Genomic DNA, 27960 nt, shown 5'->3' on the forward strand with positions numbered 1-27960 from the left:
TACAGTGTAACATCAAATACCCACAATGTCAATACTATTTTCACTTGTCTCTGAAATAATGTGAATCACTAATTCCGCTTTGAAAGGGGAGAGGGCAATTCCAGAATAGCTTTCAATAAGTTGAAAGCTGTTGGGAGTTAAAATTCCAGATTTTAATTGGCACTTCTAACACAATAGGCTCCAATTGGGTTTCACAAGATAAAGATAAAATGAATGTCTTCACTTTTCACCACTTGATGAAATTAAATATACTCAGGCTGGCATTTCATTTTTTGTTTACACTAATAAGACAAGGGGGCTCATTCTAAGTTTGCCGGCCAGAAACAACGGTGCCGGTAAGCTTACCGGCACTGTTGTTTCTGGAACTGCATACTACGAGCCTGCCTGCCGGAGCTGCTGTGTCCAACAGGGCAAACCCTGCCGGACACAGCAGCCACGGTAGGCAGACCATCACGGAAGCACCAGCACCGTTAATAATGACGCCGGTGCTTCCGTGGTCCCCATTCCTATGGGACTCCATGGGAATGGGGACAATTTACCGGCGCCTGACTTTCCAGGATGCCGGTTAATATTTACGCATATGGAAGCAGCCTGCCGGTAGTATGGGTATGGTTACCGCCAGACTCGTAATGAGTCCCAAGAGGGCGGGCAGTAATTATACATTGCAATTTGTAAAGCATAATAAACAAAAAAAGATTGAAGGTCGACCAATTTTCTGGCATGAATATTTCAACTATTCTTTTTGGACGTGACAAATCCTTTCCATACCCAAAGGAAAAAAATATAAGCCAACCATTGACATAATTTTTAATAAGCATTAGAAAAGGAAAATATCATTAGCAAAGGTTCAGGACAAATATAAATTAACACCCAATAAAGTGATAGGTGGAAGGTTTTGAATGAATCTAAACCAATGGCATTGCTCTGGGTAACCTTCCACATCACCGTTGTTTAGCCCGTCTGCGCCATTGCAAAATGGTTCCAGCCGTATGCAAATCAGTCCGGTAATGCCACCAATCGGAGCAGCCCAGCTCGAACTGCTAGGCCAGGTCCCCTGTGCACGGAAACACAAGCAACCCCAGACATGTTTCTGCATTGTTGGGCCTCCTCATTGAGGTGCAGCTTGGTTCCCTATCACCGCAGCAAGCAAGGGACCCATGTCTGGGCATACCCTCTCTCACATATTGAGACAAACTACAACCAAAGAAGTGATGGGTGGAATGTTTTGAATTAATCTGAACCACTGCCATTGCTCTGGACAACCATCCACACCAAAGTTTTTTAGCACGTCTGCACCACTGAAAAAAGGGTCCAGCCATATAAAAATCAGTCAGGTACTACACCCAGAGCAATGCCAGTGGTTCAGATTCTTTCAAAACCTTCCACCCATCACTTTTGCTGCAAATACAAATTAAGCCATAGACGATGACAGGATGGGTCTGTTCATATCTCAGCAAGTCAGCAAATGCATCTAACATTTATCAGATAGTTATTGATAAAAGAGACGGAAGTTATAGAAGGGCCAAATGTAGCACAATGGGAAGAATATTGATGTGTGACCTGCCACAAAGAAACTTAGGAATGGCTTTGGAAGATAATAGATTTGCTATTTTTCAGCAAGCCAATCATAAATGTTTGAACCATGGTTGAAGTAAGTTAGCAAGACCTAAATTGAGTAGTATCAAAATATTGTAGCCATGTTACACGTCAGAAGGAATGTTTTCTCATATGATACTTGAATGCTGATATGAACTCAGCTTCCGGAAAGAAGTACCAGATGTTTTGCAAGACATTTCTCAAGTAAATATGCATCGTAATACTAGGCATGCATTACATTGTCACTTAAAGTAAAATGGGGATTACTTTCAGGGTTCTGAGGAAAATTCTTAAACTTAAGATGCTTATAAAAGGTATATGTTTAAATAAAATGTTGCTCAGGCAGTGCGATACTCTAAACCCTGTCTTCTGGTTAGTCACGGTTCTTGTAAAGTTTCTTTGGAACAGTAAGGCCGGTTCCTCAAGTCACACAGTGTAAACACAGACTGAGTGCAGGATATCACTTGGGATATGGGATATGGGATATTTGGACTCCAAATCCCAGGATTCAATTTCTCAGCTCTCTCTTGGTAAATCCTAATTAGAAACTCCCTCCCCTCCCGTCCCCTCCCCCCCGTTCCCCCAAGTCCATAACTTAGCTCTTCTCTATTGGATCAATTTCTCGGCATGCACTAAGAACTTTACCTCAAAGTTGCAGTGCCTCCCAAATCAACCACTTGCTTGGGCTACTCACTGGATTATCAAGAGTCCCCTCCCCCTATCTGGTTTTGTCTCACCTCATCTTGGTCCTGCAGCCATTCCCAGTTATTCCTTTCCCCAGTGGCTTGTATCCATGACACTTCTCCAAGCTTTGTTCATGGCCTTCTCTGTCTCCCATTCTGGTCACTTGGACCCACCTCTCGGGCTGGGAACTCTCTGGCAGCTCTGCATCTGCCCAGCATCTGGCATTACTTTTTTTGACTCTCGCTCTCTGTTCCTTTAAGCGGTGCATCATGCTTGAGATGTTTTATTACTGCGATGGTCTCACCCTCCGTGCTACCCACTGGCTCTGTATCCGAGATGAGATTATCTACCCCTCTCAAATCTCAGCCTGACTTCTGTCCATCACTTTCTCTCTCACTTCATTTAGGTATTATTCAGTCCCGCTCTCTCATTCTCACCCTCCGTCACCCTCCCCCATCATCGAATGGTTGTAATATGTCAGTTTTATGATTTTTTAACTGGAAGCCTGTGACCAAGATAATATAAGTTCCCAGGGGTAGAGAGGTGCACAATTTTGGGGCGGGTGGGGGGCTGCTTGTGTTTATATTTAATGTAGTAATTCTGCTGCCGCCCCAGGTCTTCAATGCTTAGACATTCAGAAAATACAGAAAGTTAATGAACTTAGGTGTGTTTGTATGGCACCAGATGGCCTTAGGAGCCAAAAGTAGCCCCTGGCTGCCTTTGGCAGCAAGCTAACCAGGCTCTTCTGGGCTAGAAGTATAAGGCAAGTATTCAACCCACTGATTTATCTATTAGTAGAGGTGGGGAAACATCCTATAATATTTTTCTGGATGTTTTAGATTTTACATGTGTATCACTAAATGGGTAGCTTCCTGCTGTATTTAATAATACACATATTGTAATAACTTTTACATGTTATGTGCAACAAAATAGAATGTAATCCAATATTGTTTATGTTTACAAGTAGTATGTCCTGGCCTTGCACTCTGTCCTTGTGTACTTAAATTGCATTAAGTTAGTATGTATTTAGGTATAATATAGTAAATAAAACAGTTAGCTTAGGTTTGAAAAATTTTTCTTTATAATTCAGGTGTTATGTTATTGTAGCTAATGATCTAAACTAGACATATTTTTATTAGTTTAACATCTGATTGATAAGGTCAATGTAATTTGAAAAACACTTATTTACAAGATTTGATTAAATATTTAGTGGAAGCTGATCATTTTGAATATAATATGACAAATATGCGTAGCATTAAGGCATTGTAAAGCATGTATTTAATGAATGTATAATATTTTCGTGCTTGCTACTGGTAAACTTAAAAATAAAAATTAAAAATGTTTATCCTTTTGTCTGATTGCAGAACAGACCGTAGGAATGTTTCCGCATGGTGGTAAATCTAAGGGATTGACGACAATAAGACGATAATGAACTAGATGAATGTTGTGGTTGTTTTGACACATGCACGTCGACTAGCGTGGCATCACACTGCTCAACTCTTTTGCATTATTTTCTTTCCTCTTAATTATTAGCTGTAGGAATCCGGTTGGATGAATGATCCATGACTTGCTTTGCATAGTGCCTCACTGCATTTCTCTTCAATATAGCTCTGGAACTCGTTATATTTGTTCCTAATTTATGGGTGTACATGTCTTTGTACTGTTATGACTAAATTCTATTCATCAGAACCTTCAAGAATTTCAGTAAATATGTAATATCTGCATTTCTAAAAGTAACATACAATCCGTGGCCAAAGTGGGCGTGAGCGGTTGGGAGCGGTGCTCCTCTGCCTTCTTTTATTACATTTTACCACTCCTATACTTTTATAGTAATAAGAAACAGTTCCGGGTAGCTTTAGTTTTTAAATAAAAGTGTAGGAAGACGTTGACACTTGCACTTCAGTGCACTGCACTGAACATTCCATTAAACAGCAGGTGCATTTGTTTGCGGGTTTGTATTGTGCGTGGGTGTGGGTGTGGCGATAGGGTTTGTGGGGAGCGTTGCAGGCCAGCAGGGAATATAGTTCCACTACTTCATTTCATGCACTTCGACTACTTTATACAATTGATCGAGAAATGACTCATTTATATGTACTTTCCCAAATGAGCCAGCACACATATCGGGATTACCACTCGTCCTGTACAACTGCAGCAACAATATTCCTGAAACACAAAATCTGCACTTCCTGTCCGTTGTAACTTTGTGAATGTAAGGCATATATACTGACATCTATAAATATATGTTTGTGCAGGCAAATCGTGTAATTTTTATGGGAGGCAAAAATAATATTTTAGTTTTTTCAGAATGAATGTTCTCTTCCCCGCAGAAAAAGCCTTTCACATGCCTAGGGCGCAAGTGTAAATCTTTCAAACATGTACTTTTTCTCAAAAATGTACCTCTCTGCTTAGCATGTAACTGTATTCGTTTTTTGACCATATCCATGTCTTTTCTTTAGATGTACCTACAATATCCATTTTGTTTAAAAACACATTTCTGTGTCAGGCCCACTGATATTAATGGCAGCATTACAAATATCATATTTTTATGCAGCGCTTCACGATGAATTCATCCCGCTTCCGAGAGCTATAGAGTGGATGTTGTCAAACTCAATCATGGTCAATGTACCAACCTCGGGAGGATGAAGGCTTAAATCCATCCTGCAGGGAGTCCAACCTGGGACTACAGAATGCGCACATCCCTAAACCAAGGGCCCACGAGCTACCCAGGTATGGTGATAAATCAAGGAGCAATCTATTACTTCACAGACTTCATGAATCTGTAGATATTTCTTCAGAAAACGATGTAAAGTGCCGTGCAGAGAAGAACGGCCTTCATAAGATTATACATTGTCATAGACAAATATTTCCATCACAGCACTGGACTCATTTCCGATTGAAAAACAACATGGCTCTAATAGTGCTTCGAGCCCACCAGCATATTACTGTTCTGCCTCATTAGCCAGCCTCAGCAAAAGTGATGATCTCTCATTCTAGAACTCATGACCCATTCCCAAAATCTGTAAGGGATCCTATTTACTTACATATCTTGATGGCTCTTCTCTGTTTTGGTCATTCATGGCGGTGGGGACCATCTGTGTCGCCTTGGGCCCCTTGGCATAGGGCTTAGGGAGCTGGCCTCTGAATTCTGACTGAATGAAGTGGAGCTGCCAACTGCAAATATATCAAAGCCTCTTGTGAAAACACATACACGCATGATCTTTTTGCCTTGCTATAATCAACATAATTCAAGGAAACACACTGATCAAGTAAGAAAATAACGTGTTGAAGAAGCCTAATGCCGATTAGTAAATGTAGAAGTTACAGGCAACTAGCTCAAAGCCCTCACTGCACAAGCACTGTGCACAGTTTGAAAAAGCTATGTTCCAAAAACTGTCCAAGAAGGAGCAAATATGTTCCCCATCTCAGAGCCCAATGCTACTGCTGTTAAAAAAGGGCAAACTATCAGGCAAAATCCAAGTCTGTGAAAACCCTTCATTAACATGCCAGACATGCTAGAAGCATATACTGAGTTCTATAGTGTAGGACAAATATTATGTATCCAATAACATTCATTCTTGTTGGCATTGAATCACTAACTTTACAATGCTCCGGAGTATTAGCAGTTGGTTATTTCCAAAGAATAAATGGGCATCGACAGGTATGTTGCCATTAGATTAACCTACACTATTTGTGCAGGTACCATTCATGCTCCTTTCACACAACGCAGACAAGTCGCTTTTTCGTTTATTTATTTATTTATTTTTTATTACTTGTATATAATCAAAAATCAGATTTTTACAAGAACTGGTTCCACACGAAGCGAATCCCCTTTGCATTGCGGATAGTTTTACAGTAGTATGAACCACAGTCTCAAGTTTCTATAAGTGAGGAATCGACGTCCGTGCTAATTTTTATCTTTTCGATTGCAAATTCCAGAGGTTTGGCGGCTGCCGTGTGCCCTCGAGTCTTTTCGCCGTTGATAATGCGGTTCCACCAGATGTCTTCATTACCCGCAAATGAGGTGGCTGTCAGAGGACTGAAGTAGGCGATTCTGGGTTGGTGCAAAGTAGGGCAGCACATCAGTAGATGCCTTACCGATTCAGTCTGTTCAGAAATTTGGCAAAGTCTGCAGGTTTTTTCCTTTGATCCCGTTCTGATCGCTAGAATTTCTTGCGTCGGTAACACGTTCAAACAGGCTTTCAAAAAGGTTCTCATAAGAGATTTACTGGGGTATCTTTTACAGTAAGCCATTGGTTCTTTCAGCTTATTTGTATTCATAGGCAGGTGGACTAGAAGTTTGTTAGAAGTCGCTTTATCAATGGTGATGATCCATTTCCAACAATCCAGTTTGGTTTTAATCCTGGTTGGGTTGTTCATCAGTTCTTCTTCCGTACAGGCAATTAAGTGGAGTTTTTGTTTTTGTTCCATGGCCCACTTATTCATAAAGCGGTTATTGCCTTTTCCAATTTCTTCAGCTATCATGTGATAGATTTTCAGGCTATCTGGATGGATGACTTTCCTATATAGCTGTAGAGTGCTGTGGTCCACCACCACTGCTTTCAGGGATATGAGGCCAAGTTCTCGTCTGATCGGCGCTACCGGTGTAGAATTAGGTAGTCCTAGAACTGCTCTCCAAATTAAACCTTCAAGTCTTAACCAGAGAGGTGAGGGAATTGAGGGTGTGGCGTCCATGCCATACGTCAGAGAAGGAATGATTTTTGCCTTGTAGAAACTGATCGCTGGTTGAAGTGAAAATTTGCCATATTTTCGATCAACTGCTCTTAGTTGGGCGGCTAGGTTCTTTGCCTTGGCCCAAAGAGTAGCTTGCATGTTCCGGGATTTCTTTGTGGTATCGAGTTGGACTCCTCGGTATTTGAATGAGTCAACCACTTCGATTTTTGTCTTGTTGAGGTGCCATCGAAAACGATCTTTCTTTTTGCTCCCTGGTTTTTGCAAGATCATTATTTTTGTTTTGGATTTATTGATCTCGAGGTTATTGTCAATGATGTAAGTTGAGAGATTATTAAGTTGACGTTGCAGACCGACCTGGGTTAGATCAAGTAGGATCAGGTCGTCCGCGTACAGAAGTCTGGGAACCCTTGTAGAGCCTATTTTTGGAGGAAAAGACATTATCTGTTCCTGGCTGTCTTTGAAGTCTCTGAGGAAGGATATAAACAGGGCGGGGGCCAAGGGGCAACCTTGCTTCACTCCACGAGAGGTCGGTATGGACTTCGAATTAAGACCTTGATTGTTTAGCCGGACCTTTATGCTGGTATTCGTGTGGAGACTGATTATACGTTCCAAAATGCTTTCTGGGCAATGCCATGTCCTCAGTTTCGACCACAATTTTGACCTGTGCACTCTGTCAAAAGCTTGGGACAGGTCGACGAATGCTAGAAAAATCCGAGGTGCTCCTGTCAAAACTCTTTCCTTCAGTACATTCAAACACATTATGTTGACGCTAGTGTTGGCATTTTTTTGAAATCCTGTTTGCAGGGAATCGAAGCACATAGAGGCAGAAGCCCATTTCTGGAAATGTAACAGAAGGATTGAGGCGAACACCTTCCCGATGACGTCGAGAAGGGCTATTGGCCGATAGTTCAGGGGATCCTCTCTTGCTCCTTTCTTAAAGATCGGGACGATCACAGCATTCGTCCATGAGTCCGGAATCGTTCTTTCTTTGCAGACTTTGAAAATTGAGCTGGTGAGGATCGACCACTCGTCCGGATGTTGTTTTAAATCACAGTTCGCGAGGCCATCGGGCGCGGGCGCTCTTGATGACTTCAATTTCAAGATTATAGACTTGATGTCGCTAATGTCAGTCTGGTCCACCCAGGTTGAGACCTCTGTATACGCTTTGTTTCTTCGTCGTTACCTTCTGCTGAATGAAATAAGTTCAAGAAATGGGTGACCCATTTTTCTTCAGGTACTGGATTTATCATGTGCGAGTTTGAGAACGTATTCGATTTATTGATAAGTGACCAGAAGTCGCGAGATTTTTTGTTTGAGAGGGCCTTCAGCATCTCTTCGGCGTCCAATTGATATAAGAGACTTCTTTCGTTTCTCAGCCACTGCTTGAAGTTTCTTGTTTCTACTTTGAGGGCTTCCCAATCTATTGGTAGATTCGATGATACTGCCACTCTTTTCAATTTTCTTAGGAGTTTCCGTTTAGCAACCAAGGTCGCGTTAATCTTATGTTGTATACTTCGGGTATTGGAAGTCTTCCCAGGTTTTTTGAAAGCCAGCAGAAGAGGAATATAGCTCGATCTGGCCACTCCGTTTTGTAGTGCGGGATCTGATGTTAGGCTGACAAATTGTTCTGTTAGCTTACGAATATCTGGAGCGATCATTCGAAGACGAGTTTGTTGCGAATTTGTCTCGATTTGAGTTTTGTAAGTTTGCAAAATGGTCCCTTTGTTTCTGCAGGTCAGATTCAATAGATTATGATCACTGTACTTCGTTTTAATGACATTAAATGAGACTAGGTTGGAGTACACAGGATCAGAGACAAAGATGTAATCCAGGGTGGCTGATGACGTGCCACGTTCCCAAGTTGGTATCAAGGCTTCTGAATCTGTTATAGTAGCTGAGTTGAGGAGATTTCGGGATTTCATAGTGGCGCTCCATGCGAAACCCCCATCTAAAGCAGAGCAATTGATGAGATCTTGTCTTTCTGGAGCGTTAACTATAAAGCAGTTCGCGTTGAGGTCACCGCAGATCACAATGTTAGAGGATTTGTATTTGATAGTGATTTCGTCAATTATACTACACACTTTCTCACACATGTTCACAGTAGAGGTTTTTGGGGGTTCCAGTAGATGTTAATAATTGCTACCGAGTCCTGTATTCTGGGCTTAGTTGACAGAGTTTCAGAGTTCCATGTGGTCAGAATAGCCAGAATTTCATAGCAACGGGTAATGACTTTTGTGATGGTTATACCGGATCCAATGCGGGTAGCTGTTAAAAGTCCCGACGAAGGACGACCCAATGGTCCTTTAGAAGCTGGAGATATTTCTATGCAATAACCATCAAGGGCCGGTTTTTCACATAACCACGTTTCTTGAAGGTATATAATATCATAGGGACTCAGATCCTGACCGTCAGACTTGGTGAGATGAACGTGGCCTCTAGTGTTCCATGAACCTATGCTTATGGTTTTTCTCAAGGGTAGTTGCTGAGATGATTTGGATGTAAATAACGCCACCTTTACGTCTCCCGGTGGTTGCTATCTCTTCACCCCTGGAGTTGTTTATATTTAATCATGGGAACAGTGCCACCAGTAAGGAGCCTAATATATGTTTCAACGTAAAGCTCTCATTTGCAAAGTGTAGCTAGTTTTACTGCTCCTCGCGTGGGCGCATGGGATTCTGAACAGACGTAAGAACCAGAAAGACTATTACGAGGTAAGTAACCTTCATTTTCTCGGGCTTGTGCATCTGTTTAGATTTACAAGCTATGCACAGATTAGCGAGCAGTGTGTGACCTCGGTGGTGGGTGTGCAGATGGCACTGCAGAAAACAAATTGTGCAATACCACCGTCTGCCTCACCTGTGAGTATGCATCTATAGCATTTTGGGAACATGTGGTCTGAGTTCCATGTTGCTGCCTATAACATTGTGTCTGGAGAAACATTAGTAATGAATGCAAGTGTTGAACCCCTTTCCTGTCTAGTGTGCCCTTGGTGCCGTAGACAGAGGCTTCTGTGCAAGGCTGTGGCAATCCTGTATGCAATGCACAGTCCACTTAGCAATGCGAGATTCACATGCAGGCCAGTGTTCGTCCTGCAGTCAAGGCTAAATTTATAGTTCTTCTTGGTCCTATCCAAGTAGAACAGGACTGCTTTTCCACATCCAGACCATGTAAAGATCTTTCTGCTGCTGCTGACCTCAGCTTTTGGATAAAAAGCTGGTAACTCAATTGACTGGTTCACCTGAAACTGATATGAATTTTGGAGAGAATAGAATTGTGTTCTAAAAACCACCAAGTCTTTATGAATGGCTAGAAAGGGTTTGTCCAGTGACTGAGCCCACTAACCCTTCCTATTACAGTGATGGGTTTTAGAACATTAGAAAAGCAGCCTTGTATGCAAATTGCTTAGCAAGCATTTAGGGTTACATGTGATTTTAACGAATAACAAAACGAATGAATTTCTAACGAACCAAAACCATCTAAAAAAATAAAAAATGTTTCTTTGTTTTTAGGCCGCCAATACACCCCTTTTTAAAAATTCATACTTTTCCCCACCCCCAAAACTATTCCCATATATATATATATATATATATATATATATATATATATATATATATGGGATACATTACTCACCGTAATCGTATTTCTGATGCTTGTATCTGCTTAGATTCACATGCTGTGCATAGGCCGACATCTAGTGGAAGCTGCGGAGTATTACAGTTTGTTTTTCGAAAGTCGAAAATGGGCGTCGACACAGGCGTGCCAGTAATACTATCCCTAGTGTGACGTCCACTGTACCCAAGATCCCTCACGCGTGTAGGATCCTCAGATTGTATTTTTTCTGACATGAGGAAGCATGAGGAGTAGCGTGAGTACAGATAATCCAAGCAGATAGACAGAAAAGGTAAGACTACAAGCAATCATGCGCCTTCTCTCGGAGGGGAGGAAGGGTGGGTCGCATGTGAATCTAAGCAGATACAAGCATCAGAAATACGATTACGGTGAGTAATGTATCCCTTCTGAGGCTTGTGGAATCTGCTTAGATCACATGCTGTGCATAGATTAGCGAGCAGTACCAGAAGAAGGAGGTGGGATGTGAGAAGGGTCATGAGCAAACAGGTGTCTTAGAACCGCTTGTCCCACTTGTGTATCTGTCTTGGAATGAGTGTCAATGCAGTAATGCTGAGTAAAAGTGTGAATAGAGCTCCAAGTAGCCGCTTTGCAAATGGTGTCGAGGGGAACATTTGCAATGAAAGCCAGAGTGGCACCAATGCCTCTAGTAGAGTGGGCCCTTGGCGTAAAAGGCAGAGTCTTGTCAGAAAGAGAGTAACACAGCTGTATACAGTTGATAATCCACTTCGAGATAGCGCCCTTAGAGACGCGATCCCCCTCTCTGCCTGTAGCTACGGAGACAAACAGTTGATCTGTTTTCCTTAGCGGTCTGGTTTTATTTACATAGTATAGGACCGCCCTACGCACATCTAGGGTGTGTAGTTTCACCTCAGCCGAGCTTTGCGGGTTCTGGAAGAAAGCCGGAAGCTCGATGGACTGGTTTACATGGAACTTGGATATGAATTTAGGTGAGAACCTAGGGTGTGTGCGTAAAACCAGTTTGTCCTTGTGGATAGTAAAGAAAGGATCCTGCACTGACAGAGCCTGAATTTCACTGACCCTTCTTATGGAGGTAATGGCTACTAAGAAGGCCGTTTTATAAGTCAGGTGTTTGAGACTACTTTTATGCATGGGTTCGAATGGGGGTCCCATGAGCTTAGCTAGCACCACGTTGAGGTCCCATCCTGGCGGTGGGTTCGAAATAGGAGGGTGAAGTCTCTTTACTCCTTCCATGAAGGCTTTAACCACTGGTACTTTCCACCACGAGACCTTGTTATGGGATGTGGTGTAAGCCGAGAGGGCTGCCAGGTGTACTTTCAGCGAGTTAAAAACCAACCCTGCATCCAGCAGGTGGAGCATGTATGTCACAACGTTGGAAGGAGTGCAATCAACCGGGTTGATTTGTTTATTCTGGCACCAGATAACGAATCTTTTCCACTTATCAAAGTAACAGTGCCTTGTATTTGGTTTCCTGGACTCCTTTAGAATGTCCATACACCTCTGTGGTAATTTGAGATGTCCAAACTCTATGACTTCAGGAGCCATGCTGCTAGGTTCATAGAGTTGGGTTCCTGATGCACTGTTTGACCCTGTTGCTGGGACAGTAGGTTGTACCAGGCTGGGAGTCTGATGGGTTCGCACACCGCCATCCTGCGTAGGTGTGGAAACCATGGTTGTCTCGCCCACATGGGAGCAACTAGGATGAGCGTCATAGATTCCTTGTTCATCTTGTACACCACCTTCCTGATGAGAGGAGTTGGTGGAAAAGCGTACGCAAACATCCCTGACCAGTTCATCCACAGGGCATTCCCTTGGGAGTCCGGCTGGGGGAACCTGGATGCAAATCCTGGGCATTGTTTGTTTTCGCTTGTGGCGAATAGGTCTATAGTGGGGAAACCCCACTGAGAGAAGAGATCTTCTACTACGTCTCTGTGAAGGACCCATTCGTGTTCTTCTGGGAGGGAGTTTCTGCTTAGAGCATCCGCTAGGGAATTGAGCTCCCCTGGAACATGTTGCGATGACAGGAAGATGTTCCGTCTGAGTGCCCATATCCATATTTTCTGGGCAAGCTTGGACAGATTTGGCGAACGAGTCCCCCCTTGCTTGTTCAGATAGAACATGGCTGTCGTGCTGTCCGTCCTGATCTGCACCGACAAGTTCAGTAGATGGGGCTCGAACGCCCTTAGCGCTCGGAATACTGCCAGAAGCTCTAGCAGATTGATGTGGTTCTTGGCTACTGAGTGAGACCAGAGACCCTGAGCTGTGTGGTGGAGATGGTGAGCTCCCCACCCAGTCAGGCATGCATCTGTAGTCACCACGGCTTGTACTTCGGGATCGTAAAAGGGTTTCCCCTTTGCGAGATTCTCTCTTGTCCACCAGTGTAGGCTCTGTACGAGTGTTGGCGAAACGACCACTAGATCGTCCCAATGACCACTTGCCTGAGACCACTGTTTCGCCAACCATTCCTGCATGGGACGCATGCGCAGACGCGCGTGGGGGACCAGGTAAATGCATGACGCCATCATGCCCAGTAACCGCATAGCTTTGCGTACTGTTATCTGTTGACCTGACTGATAATGCGGAATTTGCAGAAGTATATTCCGAATTCTCTCTTCTGAAGGGAAGGTCAATCCTTTCTGAGTATCTAGGATAGCTCCTAGAAACTGTTTTGAGGTGCTTGGCACCAGACTTGACTTTTTCTCGTTGATGGAGAAGCCTAATTCGTGGAGGAGGTCGATAGTCCTCTGAATGTTTGACCTGCAAATTCCTGGGGTTTCCCCCGTTATGAGCCAGTCGTCCAGATAAGGGTACACCGGGATTGCTTCCCTGCGTAGGTGTGCAGCCGCCACCGCCAGTACCTTGGTGAATACCCTTGGTGCTGAAGCTATCCCGAAGGGCAGTACCTTGAATTGGTAGTGGCGACTGTCCACCTTGAAGCGCAAGTACTTTTTGTGCGCTGGGAGCATGGAAATATGAAAATAAGCATCTTTCATATCCAAGGTTGCCATGTAATCCCCCTTTTTTAGGAGGGGGATTACCTCTTGTAGCGTGGTCATACGGAATTTTTGGGGCTTGACATATTTGTTGGCAGGCCGTAAGTCCAATACTGGGCGCATTGTCAAATCTTTCTTTGGCACAAGGAAGTAAGTTGAATAGATACCCTTGTTTACCTGGTGTCCTGGGACGAGTTCTATCGCGTCCTTTTCTAGCAGAATGGCGATCTCCTCGAGAAGGATCCTTTGATGCTCTAGGGAGTGCACTCTTTGTCGTGGAGGATGATTCCGGGGACGCTGCAGTAGTTCTATACAATATCCTGCGGATACTGTTGACAGCACCCATCTGTCTGAGGTGATCCCTTCCCAAGCCTGGGTGAAGGTGGAAATGCGTCCCCCTACTGGGGTTGCGTGGCAAGGGACCCTGAACTGAGCGTCACTGTTTTGGTGGAGGCGTGCCCCCGCCCTTGTTGGGGCTGCCTCTGCCTCTTCCACGACCTCTCTTGTTACCCCTGCCGTAACTCTGGGTAGACTGCTGGTTGTTATTCCATTGTGTACCTTGTCCCTGGGCATAGTTGCCTCTTTGTGAATTTTGGCCGCGTGGGCGACGAAAATTATTGTTCCCCCTCTGGTTAGGGGGTTTGTTGGTAAGCTGGCCAAGGGATTTGAGAGTCTCATATTCATCTTTGGCATTTTTAAGTGCGTCTTCGACCGCTTTCCCAAACAATAGGTCGGGTTCCACTGGCTTGTCTATTAAAGAAGCCTGGGTTTCTGTCTTGAATCCCGACTGCCGTAACCACGCATGTCTCTTGATAACAGTACCTTCTGCTATCAATCTCCCTGCGTTGTCAGCGGCGTCGAAAGTTGCTTTTAAAATGCAACCAGACACGGCTCTCCCCTCTGCCGAGATCCGAGCCAGCTGGCCCTTTAACGGTTCTGGAGCAGAGGCAATGAGCGCCGCGACTTCTTCCCATTGATGGCAATTGTAACTAGCCAACAGGGTGGTGGAATTCGCAATCCTTGCTTGGTAGGCGGACGTTGAGGCTACCTTTCTGCCAAACCCGTAAAGTTTTTTGCTCTCCTTGTCGGGAGGAGCTTCTGATGAAGATAAGGGCGTGCCAGCCCTCTTTCTAGTGTTGGTCACCACTAGGGAATCTGGTTTAAGATGTCCCTTTATATACAGAGGGTCAGACTGGGCTGCCCGGAAAATCTTTTCAATTCTGGGGTTGACAGCTCTGGTGAGGTTAGGATTCACCAGGGAAGGATCTATTCTTCGTTGGATGGATTTGAGGATAGGGATGGTCTGAGCGACCGGTCTTCTCTCTCCTACAAACTCCTCCGCGAAGTCCCTTTCTTCCTGTACACCGTGGGTGTCGATGTGGAAGTGTTCCGCTGCTCGAGCGAGAACCTCGTTAAGGAGGGGCTGGTTATCAACTGGAGAGTCAGTAACTGGGGCTTCGCTTTGTACTGGGGAATCTACTCTGTAAATTTCCTGCTCATCTTCTCCCTCCTCCAGGTCCTCATCCTCTGCATAGTAATCTGTCCCGGTTTGTTCTTCCATAAATGCAAACTCCTGGTCCTCTTCAGGGAAAACTTGTCCCTGATAACTGGGGAGTGGAGTAGAATATGGAGTGGAGTAAGGCTGAACCTTGAAGGGTTCAGGTCTTTCGACCCGGGGCTCTTTACTTAGCGGGATAGGATCGGAGGAGCCTGAGGGTGTGGCCCCTTGAGGGTTATATGAAAGAAAGTGTTCTGGGTTCTTATCATAAAAATCAGCCAAGGAAGACATCCTAGACATAACCCTGTCTATGTCTTCACTGGACCATTCCCTGGAACAGGGTATTACTTTAGCAGGTGATTTATTTTCAAGGGTAGACTTGTGTTTGCTTGTCTGCTTAGGCTTTACAGGGGTGGAAGGCTGTGCTTTCCGCTGTTTCCCCCCTTCTCCGTGCGTGGAAAAATGTTTTCCCTGTCCCTTGGGGGCCCCAGAGACTTTCGACGCCTGGCGTCGAGGGTCTGGAGAGGTATCTGTGTGCTTCGGGCGTGGGGCCTCACTGATGTTAACCGCGGTCTCGGTATCTTGGAGCGCGGCCTGGGGGTGGAAGTCGTCTTCGTCTCCCGACGATCGAACTTCCGTTAGTGTGTGTAGCGAGGCACTCTTGGCAAGAGTGGATGATTGCCTTGCGTCGTGAGGCGATCTCGATCGAGAGCGCCCAGAGGACACCGAGTCGGACCGTTCTTTTTGTGCCTCTTTCCGGGAAGTCGACGTCGTCGAGGTCCGGTTGGTCTTAGTGTGTTTAGTGTGTGTTAGGTGTGTAGCGCTTGCGTCGCCGGGGGTCTTCCCCATAGCCGCCTTGCCGGACGACCTTCCGAGGTCGGGGACCTGCGCTCGTCGGCTGTCTTTCGACGCCGTAATGCCCTCGCCGTCCGAAAGTACGGCGTCGCTGCCATCGCTGAAGGCGCCCTCCGCTGCCATGGCCTCCTGCCTGGCGTGGTGGGCCCAACGCTTTGTCGAACGGTCCTTAAGTGTCTTAGGTTTAAACCTACTACACGCTCTGCAGTTCGCTTCGGGGTGATCCCTCGGCAAGCAGAGATTGCACGTGGCGTGCCTGTCGACCCAAGGGTATTTGCGATTGCACTTGGGGCAGAATTGAAAAGGGGTACCCTCCATACGCACCTTAAGGCAGCGGGCTGCTAAGTGTAGGAATATATATAAATGTAACTATATATCAAGAGTGAAGAGTATGTACCACCCCCCACTCTCCCTACTTGTAAGGGCCGAGGCCAGCGGCCTACTAGGCCCGGGCCGAGGCCAGCGGCCTACCGAGGCCCAGATCCGTCGTGCAGCAGTCGACGGTCGATGACTTCTCCAGCCGTCGTCGAGGTTGAGGGTCGACGTTGGGGTGGGGAAGGGAATGAATAAGAATTAAAATTATAATAACAGCAAAAGTATGGCTAAGGCCAGGGAACTCCGCAAGATGCTTCCGACCAGTATGGCGGAAAAAAACAATCTGAGGATCCTACACGCGTGAGGGATCTTGGGTACAGTGGACGTCACACTAGGGATAGTATTACTGGCACGCCTGTGTCGACGCCCATTTTCGACTTTCGAAAAACAAACTGTAATACTCCGCAGCTTCCACTAGATGTCGGCCTATGCACAGCATGTGATCTAAGCAGATTCCACAAGCCTCAGAAATATATATATATACATATACACACACACATACACACACAGACCTTTTTCAGTTCGTTAAAAATTTTATTCGTTGTTTTGTATGTGTTAAAATCACTGCATGCCAGCATTTAAGTGATAAACTGTAACAGAGTGTTAACAGTGTTAACTTGCCAGCTGGGAGCTGGATTAGCTTGTGGTTGCATACATTTTATTCCTTCCGTGAAGGCTTTTATCAGCAGAACTTTCCAACATGAAACATAGTTTTGTGGTGTATACAAGTAGGGCTGCTAGGTAAACCTTTAGTGAAATTAAAAGTAGGCCAATGTCCAACAGGTGAGGGAAGTACGCAGCCACGTTTGCTGCTGTGCATTCGACTTGGTTGACCGCATTTCTACCACACAAAATAACAAGCCTCTTCCATTTGTTGAAATAGCAAGTCAGTGGGTTTGGTTCCCCCCCACCCTTTTCAGCATCTTTGAGGTAGCACCAAATGGCCCCATTCCATGGGTTCAGAAGCAAGCTGCCAAGTTCATAGACTATGGACTTGGATGTGTAATGTGTTTGAGGTTTGACCACGTCATGTTGCTCTTTATCATTTGTTAATGGTGGCTACTCCCCTGATTGGGTGGCCTATGCTAGCTTATTTTAGGCAGCTATTACAAGTTTAAGGGGCCAAATCTCCTCAATTAAATGAAATGTTTTTAATGCTATATTTTTTCTTTTTGTAAATCGCATTTTACTTTTTTAGGATTACGTATGGTTGTATGGAGGTTACCGAATAAACATATTGCTATCTGTTCTTGTTAGCTTGTTTGCAGACTTTGCACTGAGCCACACGTGATTGGGGGTTCCACTGCCATGCGCAGCAGATGGGGGAAGGATGCCCATGTTGGCGCGATTAGCATTAGAGTCAAACTCTCCTGTTGAAACTTCTAAGCTACTGTGTGTACATGTAACAGTGGTGTTGGTGAAAGAACATTAGCAAATATCCCGGACCATATCGTCTGGATGCAAGACTGCAGCATTTTGCGTTCATACTGGTTGCAAATAAGTGTACACCGAGAGTGCCACACTGTTTGAAAAACATATTGAGTGACTTTGTGCTCAGTTCCCACTTGAGCTCCCGTTGGACATGGAGGCTGAGGCAGTCTGTTAGACAATTATACATTCCTAGTACATGTGGGGGATATAAGCCATGTTTACCACTGCAAAATTCATTGGGTATTTGTGATTCTGTGCACCCAGTTCGTTTAAATAAGGCATTGAGCATCTCCTAGGCAGCCCATTACCCTCCAGTCTTTAGTAAATGGAGGTGTGCCCATCATCGAGGGGCGTCCTGATGGTTACTCGCACTGAGAGGCAGGTCATCTTTTTTAATATGGAATCATGCAGATGAGGTTAATATGCAATGCCACCATGCCTCAGAGTTATATGACATTGGTTAGCATGATTGTCATTGACCACTGGTAAAGGGGAACTATTGCCTGGAGCACTAGAACTCGCACCCTTGATGGGAATGCTAGACCTCAGGCAGGGGTTAGTTCTTCCCCCAGGGGTCCTGTGACAGGTCTAAAGTCAACTTGGGCACATTGTTTTTTCAGTCAATTGGTGCAGCAGTGTTTGGTCTTGTGTATATGTTCATAGCACTGATAGCACGGATTGACACTGTTCCCTGTAATGTCTTTAGGATTTGTGCTGCACACTGCTTTCATCTGCGTGTTCTCCAGGCACTGTGGAGGATCTGAAAGAGTGGTTTGGTTAGTTGAAAGGCAAGACTAAAGTGCTCTGTGTTGAGGATGCACATCGAACGCACCGCGAGCTCTGCGCGCTGTCCGCTTTCTAGGTGTGAAGTGTGGAAGGCATCGAATGCTTTGTGTCTAGAGGGACAGCCTTGTGTTTCTTGGACAGGGCTAGAGTATGTCAGTTGTAGTTAGAGGTGAAAGTTTACACTTATTTGGCTATAATTGTCCGCAAATTATGAATGGGTCTAGAGCTTGTATTTTTTTTGTCCAAAAATTCACGGCCTTGATTGTAGGAGGGATCGCCATAGAGATCCATCTGTTTTTTAATTGATTCCGTTAAAGGAAAACGTTGTGCCAGTGGCCTATGCTCATCTAGGCAGTCATAGCCAGTTTCTTGGGTTTGATGACCCCAGCCTTTTGTGTGCCATGTGGGGGTGCCTCAGCTGCCTTTGTAAGGTATCTTTTGGCGAAGGGGCGACTGGCCAGAAACATTTGAACACCCTTTTGTTTTTCTGAGTCTGGGGTGGCTGATCCCTTGCGCCTCGACCGCCACTATATCCGGTGCCCCTTCTATGAAGGCATCTGCCTTTTCTGCCTGAAAAGCGTATGCAGCCCAGCGCTGCTGCAATCAGGTCCTGAACGTTTTAGTTTGAACTCCTTGAAATCCACAGAGGCCCCTTTTTTAGGTCCCTTGAAAGACAGCGTTTGCAGACATTTTGTGTGTCAGGGGACATTACAAAAAGCACTTAGGACAAAACTTAAAGGAAGTCTTCCTTATTTGGGCAGTTGATGCCAGGATATGAAGACCCCGATTTTGGGAGAGGAGGCTGTAGCACAACGTGCTAGGAGGGAAATGCTCGGAAAGCTGGAGAAAGAGAGACCCGGGAGGCTAGCATAAGGCAGACCCAGGAGGCCAGCATAAGGGAGACCCAGGAGGCCAGCATAAGGGAGACCCAGGAGGCCAGCATAAGGGAGACCCAGGAGGCCAGCATAAGGGAGACCCAGGAGGCCAGCATAAGGGAGACCCAGGAGGCCAGCATAAGGGAGACCCAGGAGGATAGCATAAGGGAGACCCAGGAGGATAGCATAAGGGAGACCCAGGAGGCCAGCATAAGGGAGACCCAGGAGGACAGCATAAGGGAGACCCAGGAGGACAGCATAAGGGAGACCCAGGAGGACAGCATAAGGGAGACCCAGGAGGATAGCATAAGGGAGACCCAGGAGGATAGCATAAGGATCAAGACCTGGTCGACTTTTCTTTCAAAATTGCATTGGCATCCCTTTGGTTGGGTAAATCAATGGTTAGGTTTTCAGCTGGCACTATACTGTTCGATATTCAATGTGTCGGTATACACTTATGGGTACCTGTACACAAAGTACTAGGATAGTCAGACAGGAAGCCACCTGTCAACACCAATCTTTTACTTTCAAAGTAAAAAACTTGTAATACTCTGCACCAAGCACTGGATGGTGGAAGGTCAAAGCAGAGCATGTGAATCTTAAATTCACAAGCACTAGAATGTACATGACATCGGGTTTGTATAGCACAACTCTGCTATTTACACACCCTCATCATTGAATTCCTGAATGATGGAGCCCAGACACGGTGCATATATGAAGATTGGAGACTGATGAAACTGGAAGGGCGTCAGAAACCTAGTTGCCCCCCTCCCCCCCATTACATTACAGATTTGGTTTGTGAGGGGGAAGTCGTGGTAGGGGTTTGGAGACCCTGTCGCTTAAGTCTAGGTTTGATGAGGTGAAGCGTGTGCGCATCTACATGAGTGAATGTCTTGTGGAGCCAGGTAAACATGCAGCAAGCCCCAACTCCTCAAAGGATTGCTGTGTGTCAGATGGGCAGATGCAAGATGGGAAGGAGGAGCCGAGGATGGGGGAGGTTAGAGTACCGGGGAAGTCACTGGTGATGCTAATTCATTAGACATTAAGGTGCATTGAGGAAGACATTTGCAAATTCTAGGCATTTGGTGCATATATATGTTTGAAAATATGCATGAACATAAACAAGTCATGAAGGCTACCATGTCAAATTAACAAAAGAGAGTTGGCTGAACTTTAGCGGCACCTGCCAGCCTGGTAATGCTACAGTGGGTTGTGGTTGGCAGTGTCATATGCTAGGGCAAAGTGCCTGTCTGGCCATGCTATATATTGACCCCATCTAGGCCTGAGTGGTGTTGCGGTTGCAATATCTGAGATACTAGGGGGGCCGTTGGAAGGAAGGCCCCAGCCGCTTGATTACTATTTGCAAGCTGAACATGGCCGCTAATCCCCACTCAACCCCCCCCCCACACAGCCTCCATTGGTCTCTGCATATAGCTACTATCTCCACTTTCTGACTTGGACCAAATAGATCTATTGGAAAGAACTAGTGGAGTGGGTTTGATAGTGACAGAGGCAGAGTGTACAAGGAACCGGGTGTGTGGGGGTATTGGTGAAAACACCCAGTACCATAACTGAAGTGATGTGGGATCTGGGGAGTCATGGACCTTCTGGTTCAGAGAAGAAGCTGCCGGGATGTGAAAACCACAGGCTTGCAGCAGGCCTCAAATCGCAGACTTATTTACTCGGGTGCTCAGCCAAGTAGGGCCTTCTGGGACCTTTGCCTAGCACGCATCATTCAAATGCAGGGAATGATACAAGAAAGATGGGCACTCCGCTAGGAGTGCACTCAGGCCTTTCTTAAGCACACATAGGCAGCATGCAGTGAACACCCCAGCAGCATGCTAATCACATGCTCCCTCTGGCTAATTAGCCTGATAGCAGAGACAATCCTCATCTTATCTGCATTCAAGCTTATGGTAATATATACATATTATGATCTCCGAAGGTCGAGCTGGATTGACCTGTGGGTGCATGCAATACACTACAACAATTTGAATATAAAATAGTAATTGTTTTTTTTTAAAGAACTATACATATCTTTTGCAATTTTTACATAGAATCCGGTGACGTGAACATAATTAAAATCACCTGGAAATTCAAGTGAAATATAAAATGTTAAATGAAATGGGTTTGCCCAGAATTACACGCAGTTATAATGTGTCTTTTTGTTCATAATAAGTTGCCTCTACAAAATTCCATATTGCTAGCAGAAATAAATGCATGTTAAAGTAAGCTAAAACTTATGCAAGGAGATCAATAGCAGACTTTGGTAGGCATGGCTCAATTTGCTCATGTAGCTAGTCACACTACTGTAACTGAGGTTCAACATCAAGCCTGATTTTCATGTGCAACTTGAATTCGTTGTCATATAGTCAATGGCAATTGAGAATGTTTTGATTTGCCACATTTCTGATGTACCTCACAAACTGGGCAAACTCTGTGCAGGCATCATGAAGTAAGACACAGACAACATATTCACTTTTCCTAAAAAAAAAAAAAATGGTTTATCTTAAATGTCAGGATGGAGGAAGGTCTAACTTGCCCTAAGCTAAGGTGGGGGTTCCCTACCTAAAGAAACCAAGAATAGGCTCTGTCATTAAGTTCAACTCAAAAGTCTGTCTGTGTCCGAAACCTATACATGCCCTCACAAGCTATGCAATGTGCAGCGATGTCAGAAACAAAAGAAATAGTGCGCTAAATAAAGTTCTGAGCTTCTTCTAGCTCCTGGCTTGGGTTTTAGCTTCACCATCCCAAAGTTCAAAACAGTTCCAAAAAGCTGCGGGGTTCCCTTCCCCAAGGTGGACATGGTTCAAAGTCTTGGGGCTCCCTTCCCGCAAGAAGGCAGCTCTTCCAGCTTCAAAACTACAATCAGTTCAAATTTCTTGACTTTCAATAATAATTGCAGTTCAACTTCGTAACCATTCAGGCTTTTCAATAGTTCAAACAGATTCTTCCTTTTCTTCAATCATTTCAGGACCTAAACAGCTTCTGTATCTTGACTTTCCTTGGTTCTTTCCAAGAAGGGGCTACTCAGTCTAGGCACAGTTGTCAGACCACACGGTCCACCCATTACAGGTCACGCAACCGATAAGCCTTTGCACTTTGTTATGTTCTTGACTTTCCTGCCAACGCTGGTTTTCTCCCTAAACCTATGTCATTAATCAACATTCACTTCAGTTTCTCCTTAGCAGTCTCTTGGCTTTGCCACAATGTGTATTTCACACAATTCACTCTGTGGTGTTCATTCTTTTCCACCACCTTGCCATCACTTTGTTCATTAATGCTGATCATTTGCTTTTCCCTTGGTTCATAAGTGCCCATTACAGGCTTGCACTTTGTTCATAAATGCTCATTGTTTTCACTGTGTTCATAAATGCACATCACTTGCTTTCCACTTGTGCTGTATTTTCATATACTTTTAATATCTTTTCTTTAGTTCAGTATTCCATAATGTGTGTTGCATGTCAAAGGTACTTTGCAGCTTCTTCGCTATTCGAAATTCTTCAATGCGGTCTCCAAACCCACTTATTATACGTTTCAGTTCAATCAGCATTTTCATATGCCCAATTCCAGCTCCCGGAACACCCCAGCATGAGTGTTCCCTTTCTCACACTCGCCAGTGTACAGCCGTTCCTCCGGGCATCTTCCTTCTCCTCTCCGGGATCCTCTAGCTCCTCTTGTGCTTGTTGGGAGCTCCAGTGAGCAGCCCCCACCACTTCGAACCTTGCTGCAGCGGCCTGCAGCAATCTGGAGTCTTCTGTGTTCCACAGCTCCGGCTGTGGATACACGGCACAGGGAACTGCAGGTATCTCGACCCTCGTGTGGCTCTTTCAGGCCCCGGCGTCTGTCACCCATCTGCAAACCAGTGTCCTTGCCACTGGCCCCTCTCCAGGCTGCTCCACATTTCGCAGCCGCAGCCTCCTCACCAGGCGGGTTCCTCCACGCCTTCTGCCGGTCTCTCATTTTATGCATCTGTAGCCTCTTAATTGGTTGCAAGTGCAAGTCCTTTGCCTGACCACAGTTTAATCTATTAGTGGGACATGCCTGGCCTTTGCAATGGTATTCCTCCATAGTCCTCTTCCTCATCTCAGTACTAAAGTGGTGTGAATAAATGCAAGTGTGCATAACTCCCTAGTTGCCTCTTCCTCGTCCGAGTCTTAGAGGAATACGATTGTGAGACAGTTGGTGTGTGTGAAAGAGTCAAAGACTGACAATAACCTACGAAGGGATGGGGAGGGGAGGGTTCATTCAGACAAGGGAAAGGGGGGATACCATGCCTCAACCAAAGACATCCTCTCCCCACTCCCCAATGTCCGTAAACCCAGGTGACCCTCCCTCGCATAATCACCCCCAGGGTAAGGATCTAAAAGCGATGGCCGTTCCCTGGCCACCTGAGAGGAGGATCCAGGGGGAGTAGATGGGAGGATGCACTCAGGTTTCTCACAAATCTTCCTTTTTACAGCCTCTTTGTACAACTGCATTTGTAGCCCTACAGGCTCTTGCCCACTCTCAGTTTACGTTCCTGACTATTCTGACACGATAGCTAAAAAGGTCATCGAAATGGCAAAAGTTGTGCTATAGAAGACTGCATTACATTAAATAACACTACATTAATTGAGAACAATACTATGTCAGTGGCTGTCATCCAATCAGGTCTTTCCGGTCACTTTTTGCCTCTGCCGAGAAAACTAAAGGCAAGTGATTTTCATACTGATGACCTATGAGCCAATTAGAATGCTTGCAATGCAGTCACAAACTAATGTTATTGACTACTTTCCGACCATTCAGATTTTAGACGCAGACAGGGACACGCAGAAAACATTGCTTCGAATTCCCCAGCAACACTTCATTCAACAAGACACTGCCTTCTCGGCAAGTATCTTTTTTCCACTGTGCCGTCAACCTGACAGGCAATTTCCAATTTAATGCACCAAAATCAAAGCTAATAAAAGAAAAAATGCTTTCACTTTAGTATAAATAGCTTACTTTAACAATGCACCCAAGGTATGCTCATTTTAAAACCATTCCAATTCAACCAAGCTGACAATTAATATACGTATCTTATAAGACAACCTTGTTGGTTAAATACTACAAAATAAAACCACACGTAGTTTACTACAACATTGAAGTCCATCTACTTTACTCACTAAAACTAGTGTGTATTATTTAACCTCCACATGTCAAAATCCTATATTGCTATTAACACTATCTGCATACAACCAAACATAACTAAGGAGGGTGTATGGCTTGCGACAATGACCCTCCTCCAACTTCATTTTATGACAAGACCGGAGGCGATCATTATGCTTATAACTCTTTGCCACTTCTCAGCAGCCCAATTAAAACATTTTTTTTAATTTTCACACACAGAAAAAATACAGACTAAAAATAAATCCAAAACAAAACACCAAAACTACAGTCATCCTGAACTACACTCCCATAAGTCCTCAGGATCCTGTAGTTTGACCTTTAGCTCGTAACCAATCAGTCCCAGTAAACAGTCTTTATATCACATCCTGCACACAGTCCTTCCTCTTTCTTTGCTGCTTCTCAAAAGATAAGTACCCCTTGTGTGAGGACCTCTGTCAGAGGGAGCTGGATTGCTTTTGGTTAAAAGTTATTGTTTGCATTTTTGGGTGAATAGTGCTATTTATTTTACTTATGGTCCGTTAGAGTGCAGCGGATGTTGTGGGTTGTGGCATTCGTCCAGTGGGGCTGCAAGAGAAGCGTCGGAGCAGCGGAGCGTTAGGTAGGAGAGCACCGGTGCCCCGAGTCATCTTGCTCGCTTCCGGGCGACCGGTGCTCTCGGGGATCAGGTAGGTTTAGAGCCGCGGTGTGGCTGATCGAGCGGGTGCCTTAGAGTAAAGGACCCACGAGGGTTCCCAATCACGTGACAGGAGCCATTTTAGCGCATGCACAATAGGAAATTTTCGGATTTTGATCGGAACGAAGCTTCAGCAGTTTTCTCTGGCCTCACGACCTCGTTTTACCGGGGATTTAGCGCAGAGCCCTTCCTTCAGGCCCTCTGTGGCTACATTTAGGCACATCAAGTTGGTAAAAAAAAATTATAAATAAATAATAATAATACAATTTTCTTTATAATACGAGAGGTTGATTGGGGACATTCACTAGCCATGGCTAGGATGGAGGAAAGCACTACTCCTGAAATCAGTGAGGAGGAGTGGGAAGGAGATGATGATCTCTCAGTTTTAAGGGGGTCCTAGGTGACTCTCTGGCAGTTGCCGTGTCCCAGGGAGTTAAGCCCTTATAGGAGCGCTTGAATCACTCATTTCATCCAAAGCCTCCGAAAGACGGAAGAGAGAGCTCAGTCCTGGCGAGGGAACATCGCAGGGACCACAGAAGAGGAAATCGTCAGTGCTAAAGAGGGTGGATAAGACCCGGAAGAGCCTCCACTCTTCTACCCCCCCCGGGTCAAATGGTAGGGGATCAAGTCAAGCCCCAAGAGGTAGCCAGACCCTTTGATAAGTTGAAGGTGGCTTTTCTAAGGGAGAAGGCTGTGCCGAGCCTCATACCCCCTTTATAGAGAGAGGTGCGCTTCAGAATGAGGGCTGAGTGCCCTATACCGGAGCTTCCTAATAAGATCATGGATACTCCAGAATTAAACACCAAAATGGTTACCTTCGTTACCAAGGCGAAGGATGGTAGGAAGGGAGTTGACCGAGCCTGGAGGTCCTGCCAGGATAAGCTGTTGGACATGGTAGGGCCCCTCGCAAAAATTATGGACCTGGCTGAGAGGTCCAGAGATACCGGAGAGCCGGTGGATCCACAGATTTGAGCTAATTGGGTGCAGAGGGCCGTCTGTTTTTTAGGTAACGCCAGTTGCGCAATTTCGGCAGAAAGGAGACAAAGCCTCTTACTAAAGATTGATAATAAATTGGGAGACCTGGCTAGTTACGAGTCTGGCGGAGCAGCTAAGGGCATTCTTTTTGGTCAAGCCTTCGCTAGGGAAATGTCTCGATTCGTCGGGACCTACACGGCACTTGAGAAGGCACAGTCAAGCATCCGTAAAATATTCCCTGGGCATGTTTTCGCCGGGACCAGCCGCCTTAGAGGCCAAACGGCCGGTCGTACTTTCACAAGGCGGCCTCATGGACCCAGGACCCAGTACTGGGAGAGCCGACAGCAACATGTCTTTTTTTCCCAATAGAGGGAGAGGCTTCCGGAGAATGAGAGGCCAGGGGAATTTCCGGCAACAAAGTGCTACAGGCGGTAAGTGCGCAGAGCGAGGCATACCCCAGGGTAGGTTGGAGGACAGCTTTGCATGTAAGCAAGTGGCGCGATTTATCAAAAGATGCTTGGGTGTTACACGCAGCAGTAGGACTGAGTTTAGAATTCATAGGTACCCCCCAGCAAGAACGTATGCCAGTGAGAATACGCATGTCAAAAGACGAGGAGTTCCTTCTGCAAAAGGAGTCGTTAGCTTTGGTGAGCAAAGGAGCAATAGAAAGGTGTCCAGAAGGAGGTTGAAGCTTTTACAGCAATATGTTTCTAGTTCACAGAAAAGGGAAGTCACGGGCCAGTAATAAATCTGAAAGAATTGAATGGTTGGTTAGTTTACAGACACTTCAAGATGGAGGGCATTCACCTCCTCGGAGACATATTACGCAAAGGAGATTAGGTAGCGAGATTAGATCTGAAGGATGCCTATCTGACCATTCCGATAGCTCAGGAGTTCAGGGACTTTTTCAGGTTCCTATGGAAGGGCCACAGTTGGCGTTTCATGTGTCTGCCGTTCGGCCTAGCCTCTGCACCTTGGGCTTTTACGAAAATCATGAGGCCAGTGGCAGAGGAGATCAGGAACAGGGGCATCAGGAGGATAATATACTTGGACGATATCTTGGTGCTGGGTCAAAGCAAGAGGATCTTGGAAGACCAGGTCCGGTGGGTATCCACGCTTCGGACTTCCCTCGGATTTCTGATAAACCGAGAGAAGTCGGAACTAAGTCCGAAACGACGTACAGAATTCCTGGGGTTCATGATAGATACCAGGAAGGCCACACTAGAGTTACCGAAGCAGAAGTTGAAAGGTATAAAGAAGGAATTGAGGACCGCTTTGGGGAAGTCGCATATTTCGCTTCGGAGTCTAGCTCGGATAGTGGGGCTTTTGGCAGCGTCCATTCAGGCGATAATTCTGGGACCCCTTCATTACAGGGCGCTCCAGAGGCTGAAGATCAGGCATCTGCAGGGTGGAGTGAAGTATCACCAGTTAGTGCTGCTAAACGACGAAGGAAGAGCAGAGCTGCAGTGGTGGTTAGAGAATATAGAGGCATGGAACGGCAGAGACATTTTTGGGGACGTGCCAGAGTTGGTTATAGAGTCCGACGCAAGCAGGTTAGGCTGGGGCGCCAGGTGCGGACAGTTGCAGACGGGAGGGAGGTGGTCGGAGCAAGAGCTGAATCTTCACATAAACTGTTTACAGTTGTGAGCCAGGTCTTTTGCGGCGAAAGCTCCAGCCACAGACAGAGTGAATTGTTGTATACTGCTGAGGATGGACAACATCTCAGCATTGAGGTATATAAACAAGTTAGGAGGAACAAAATCCAGA

The 27960-nt window shown here is 45.5% G+C and overlaps 1 protein-coding gene across 1 annotated transcript in view; it reads right to left on the reverse strand.

The window, feature by feature from the left end:
- Window positions 1-27960, reverse strand: part of ALG9 (ALG9 alpha-1,2-mannosyltransferase) — a 944483-nt gene that overhangs the window by 471767 nt on the left and 444756 nt on the right. Inside the window, exon 13 of the mRNA XM_069614305.1 lies at window positions 5322-5451. Within this exon, the coding sequence (XP_069470406.1) occupies window positions 5322-5451 (130 nt within the window). The remainder of the gene's footprint in view (window positions 1-5321; window positions 5452-27960) is intronic.

The sequence above is a fragment of the Ambystoma mexicanum genome, chromosome 9, assembly GCF_040938575.1.
Source record: "Ambystoma mexicanum isolate Mex_15411 chromosome 9, UKY_AmexF1_1, whole genome shotgun sequence".
Classification (NCBI taxonomy): domain Eukaryota; kingdom Metazoa; phylum Chordata; class Amphibia; order Caudata; family Ambystomatidae; genus Ambystoma; species Ambystoma mexicanum.